Below are 5569 nucleotides of genomic sequence, written 5' to 3' on the forward strand. Positions count from 1 at the left end.
AGAATGGCGTAAACCCGGGAGGCGGAGCTTGCAGTGAGCTGAGATCCGGCCACTGCACTCCAGCCTGGGCGACAGAGCAAGACTCTGTCTCAAAAAAAAAAGAAAAAAAAAAAAAATGTGGTTTCTCTATGTTGGTCAGGCTGGTCTCGAACTACCGACCTCAGGTGATCCACCTGCCCCGGCCTCGCAAAGTGCTGGAATTACAGGTGTGAGCCATTGCGCCCAGTCCTTTTATTTATTTATTTATTTTTGAGGCAGGATCTCGCTGTGTCAGCCAGGCTGGAGTACAGTGGCGCAATCTCGGCTCACAGCAACCTCTGCTTCGTGGGCTCAAGTGATACTCCCACCTCAGCCTCCCAAAGTACTGGGGTTACAGGTGTGAGCCACTGTGCCCGGCCATGGTTCTCTTTAGTCTCCCTTTAATCTAGAACAGTTCTCTGCCTTTTTGTTTTTTATGGCATTAACTTTGGAGAGTCTGAGCCAGTTTTCTTATAGTATGTCACACAATCTGGAGTGTTTCCCATAACTAGATTCAGATTTTAAAACTGGCAATACACAATGCAGGTGATATTTATTTCTCAATTTATCATATCAGGAGGTATACATAATGTCCCTTTGTCCTTTACTGGTGATACTAAGTTTGATCACTTGATTAAGGAGGTATCCACCATATCTTGCTCTGCAGTGGTCAAAGGGCCTTACGCCCATTGATGGTCTGTTGTCTTTCTGTGTTATTATTTCCTCCTACCATCTTTGAAAGTGACATGATATTCTTGAGATGGGGAGGCCAGGTCAGGAAGAGTACTAGGATCATAGGAACATTTATAGAAACTCCATCTGAAATCCTCCTAGAGGCCGGGCATGGTGGCTTATGCCTATAATCCCAACACTTTCGGAGGCCAAGGTGGGCAGATCACGAGGTCAGGAATTCGAGACCAGCCTGTCCAACATGGTGAAACCCAGTCTCTACTAAAAATACAACAATTAGCCAGGCGTGGTGGCACACACCTTTAGTCCCAGCTACTCAGGAGGCTGAGGAAGGAGAATCACTTGAACTCAGGAGGTGGAGGTTGCAGTGAGCTGAGGTGGTGCCACTGCACTCTAGCCTGGGTGACAGAGCGAGACTCCGTCTCAAAAGAGAGAGAAAAAAAATGAGAAATCCTCCTAGAGCTCAGTTTTCACTGTCAGACTTACTAGCACATACTATCTATGTCAGAACATTTATTGGAGTGCTCTGTGATGGTATAGGAACCAGCCTAGGCCTATTAGGACAGCAATACTCATTCCTAGATTGGACTCAATCTCTGGGGTGTCCGCTATTCTTGGCCTCTTACTAGAGAGGAAGAGCATGAAGAGCTCACTGGCTGATGAATTCTGATACCCTACACGCTTGCCAATATTAAGAAATAGCCCCAAAACTTGCAGGCCATAGTGTTATGTGTTTAAATCTCCAGTTTATCTCTATGGGGTGAGTTTCCAGGCATACCTGGTACAGAAACCCCAGACTTCTTATCTGCTTTTCTCAACCACCACCAATCTTTATAAAAGGCCAGGATCTAGTGGCCAAAACCTCCACTCAAGTTACCATTCGTTTAAAAATTATGCTATCATTTGGCACAAGGAATCATAAGTAGATGGCACAAAATCAACATGGGAGGGATGGACCAGCTTACCTTGTGTGCCAATGTAAGCATTCTTCTGCTTGTAGCCATCCATGAAGCTGGCATTGATGTAATCTGTCTAATGATAAAAAAGGAGACATCACTATAGCTACACAGAATATACCATTTGGGTCATAAAATGATGTACTCAGTAAATAAAACCCAAGGTGTGAATATTCTCTTCTTGTTGAGCAGAAAATGAGCAGTGAAATGGCCAGCTCAAACCCTCAGTTCAATAAATGGTGCTGGGACAAGTAGATATCTACATGCAGAGACATCAAGCTGACTCCTTCCTCACACCATACACAAAAACTGACGCAAAATGGATCAAAGACCAAATGTAAGGGATTAAAACTATTAAAACTCTCAGAATAAAATGTAAGGTAAGAGCAAATCTTTGTGACCTTGGTTTAGGCAAAGTCTTCACAGATATGACACCAAAGGCATAAGTGATAATAGAAAAGAGATAAATATATTAAAATTAAAAACTTATGCCAGGCGCGGTGGCTCACGCCTGTAATCCCAGCACTTTGGGAGGCCGANCAAGGTTTCACCATGTTGGCCAGGCTGGTCACAAACTCTTGACCTCAGGTGATCCACCCACCTCGGCCTCCCAAAGTGCTGGGATTACAGGCTTGAGCTGCTGCGCCCAGCCTGGTTAAATATTTTGTATGCCTATATCTGCATGTATGCATACATAAAGGTCTAGGAGGAGATGCTGTAAAATGTTAACATTATCTCTGGGTCCTAGGGTTATGAGGGATTATTTTTGTTTTCTAAATATTCCACAACGGACATCTAGTATACACATCAAGAAGACAGTAAGGACACCTTTTCCACATCTCTGACCCTCAGCCTCATCCACATCCTACTCTCCTGCACCACAGCAACTCTCATATACTTCATTTTCCACATTCAGACAACTGGCAGAATTGGAGTACTGAGCAGTCAGAGCACATGGTAACTCAGTTACCAGATTCAGACTGGGCAAACTTCTCACAGGCTCAAGAGAGATACTTAGAAGGGAAAGTTGTACTTCCCAGCTTAGACCCTTTAACAGTAGACTTCTCTCAAGAAATAAAGTCAGCAGTTTATACTGACATAGGTGAAACAATCCACTGACTTGGCTTGTAAAAACTTCTGAATCAAGCAAACATGAGTTCAAACCCTGGTTCTGCCACTTACTAGCTGCATGGTCCAAGGTCATGTCAACTTTTGGGGTTCAGTTTGCTCATCTATAAATTAATAAACTTCCCTTGCAGAGTCTCTATAATAATTAGATAGCATTTATGCATCTGATATATAATAGGTCTTCTCAATAGATGACATCATTAGTAGAAATATAGGCCAGGCGCAGTGGCTGATGCCTGTAATCCCAGCACTTTGGGAAGCTGAGGTAGGCAGATCACTTCAGGCCAGGAGTTCGAGATCAGCCTAGGCAACATGGCGAAACCCTGGTTCTACCAAAAATACAAAAATTAGCTGGGCATGGTGACAGGTGCCTGTAATCCCAGCTACTCGGGAGGCTGAGGCAGGAGAATCATTTGAGCCCTGGAAGTGGAAGGTGCAGTGAGCTGAGATCACGTCACTGCACTGCAGCCTGGGTGACAGAGCAAAACTCCATCTCAAAAAATTAATTAATTAAAAATAAAGAAGTTGCAGACATTATGATATTTTATGCCCAAATACTTGAGCATTTATTAGGAAAACAAGGACATCTTCCTAAACAAGAATACCATTATCACCTTAAACATACATTAAACATGGATATAATGTTGGCTAACACAAAGTCTCCAATTGTCTCCATAGTTTGTCTTCAATAGTTTTTTTCTCCCAGTTGAGGTTCTAATCACAGATCCTCTTATTTTTTTTTCTTTTTGAGATGGAGTTTCGCTCTTGTTGCCCAGGCTGGAGTGCAATGGCACAATCTCGGCTCACTGCAACCTCCGCCTCTTGGGTTCAAGCGATTCTCCTGCTTCGGCCTCCCAAGTAGCTGGGATTACAGGCATGTGCCACCACGCCCAGCTAATTTTTGTATTGTTATTAGAGAAGGGGTTTTGGCCGGGCGCAGTGGCTCAAGCCTGTAATCCCAGCACTTTGGGAGGCTGAGACGGGCGGATCACGAGGTCAGGAGATCGAGACCATCCTGGCTAACACTGTGAAACCCCGTCTCTACTAAAAAAATACAAAAAACTAGCCGGGCAACGTGGCGGGCGCCTGTAGTCCCAGCTACTTGGGAGGCTGAGGCAGGAGAATGGTGGGAACCCAGGAGGCGGAGCTTGCAGTGAGCTGAGATCCGGCCACTGCACTCCAGCCTGGGTGGCAGAGCAAGACTCCATCTCAAAAAAAAAAAAAGAGAGAAGGGGTTTCACCATCTTGACCAGGCTGGTGTTGAACTCCTGACTTCATGATCCACCCTCCTTGGCCTCCCAAAGTGCTGTGATTACAGGCATGCGCCACCACGCCCAGCCAACATTGCTGTTTTCCTGCTTGAATGCTGCCTTTTCCAATACCACCCTTGACCTGCCCCGCCCCCAATCCTGTGCCCATAAAAACCCCAGGCCTAGCCAGCAGAGAGAGGAGAAGCAGCTGGACGTCAAAAACCATGGTTGAATGTCAGAGATAAATGGCCTAACTTCAGAGGGACAGTTTGCTGGAGTAGCTTTGGAGGAGTATGGCCAGGGACAGCTGGACTTCAGAGAAAGATTACCTTCCTGCTCTATCCCCTTTTCAGTTCCCCTTCCCGCTTAGAGCCACTTTCATCAGCAATAAAGTCTCCTGCATTTACCATCTTCAGTTCGTTTGTGTGACCTCATTCCTCCTGGACACTGGAAAAGAACTTGGGTGCCATGAGTGTGGATGCAAAAGGCTGTCACACTGATTGATCCTCTACTGAGCTGTTAACACTTAAGCCATTCACAGACAGCAGAGCTAAAAGAGTACTGTAACACTGCCTCTGGGGCTTCAGTAGTCTCAGGCACCCTCCACTAGACGCTGTCATGGGGCTGGTATGGAGATGGCACTTGCTGGCACCTAAAAGTGCTCACCCCATCTCCTGCACCTGCTCACCTGTGCTTCCTCTCCTGTGAAGGGTGGAGTAGTGAGTGAGTGGAGTTCACCCCCACTGGCACCAAACCAGCTGGCTAGTTCCAGCGCCCATGCACTCCAATTCCTGCCCGCTAAGGGGTCAGGTGATAATCCTGCTTCACAATCACAGCTCATTGCAAACTCCCGCCTCCCAGGCTCAAGTGATCCTCCTGCCTCAGCCTCCCAAAGCACTAGGATTGCAGGCAGTCGAGTCAGTCATTTTCTTTGGTTTACACTACTTTACCTCCCTGAGGCTTATTTTCCCCAAATGAGAGGTAGAAACTGCTCTGTTGGGAGGATTAAATGAGATATGTCTCACATTTTTGTTGAAAACTGGACATTTTATTTTATCTTATTTTGCTTATTTTTGAGACAAGGTCTCGCTTGCTCTGTCACCCAGGCTGGAGTGTAGTGGTGAATCTTGGCTCACTGGAACCTTAACCTCCTGGGCTCAAGTGGTCCTCCTGTCTCAGCCTCCTGAGCAGCAGGGACTACAGGCTCCAGCCACCACACTTGGCTAATTTATTTTTATATTTATTTTCTGCAGAGACAGAGTCTCACTATGCTGCCTAGGATGGTCTGGAACTCCTGGGCTCAAGTGGTCCTCCTGACTCGCCCCCACAAAGTGCTGGGATTATAGGTGTGAGCCATGGCACCCAGCAAAAACTGGACAGTTTAGCCGGGCGCGGTGGCTCAAGCCTGTAATCCCAGCACTTTGGGAGGCCGAGGCGGGCGGATCACGAGGTCAGGAGATCGAGACCATCCTGGCTAACACGGTGAAACCCCGTCTCTACTAAAAAAATACAAAAAACTAGCCGGGC

The 5569-nt window shown here is 46.4% G+C and overlaps 1 protein-coding gene across 1 annotated transcript in view; it reads right to left on the bottom strand.

Annotated features, from left to right (window-relative positions):
* PTPN9 (protein tyrosine phosphatase non-receptor type 9) overlaps positions 1–5569 on the bottom strand; it is a 119373-nt gene that overhangs the window by 15960 nt on the left and 97844 nt on the right. Inside the window, exon 9 of the mRNA XM_017854794.1 lies at positions 1674–1740. Coding sequence (XP_017710283.1) covers positions 1674–1740 — 67 coding nt within the window. The remainder of the gene's footprint in view (positions 1–1673; positions 1741–5569) is intronic.

This window comes from Rhinopithecus bieti, unplaced genomic scaffold (genome assembly GCF_001698545.2).
Source record: "Rhinopithecus bieti isolate Rb0 unplaced genomic scaffold, ASM169854v2 scaffold_39856, whole genome shotgun sequence".
NCBI lineage: Eukaryota > Metazoa > Chordata > Mammalia > Primates > Cercopithecidae > Rhinopithecus > Rhinopithecus bieti.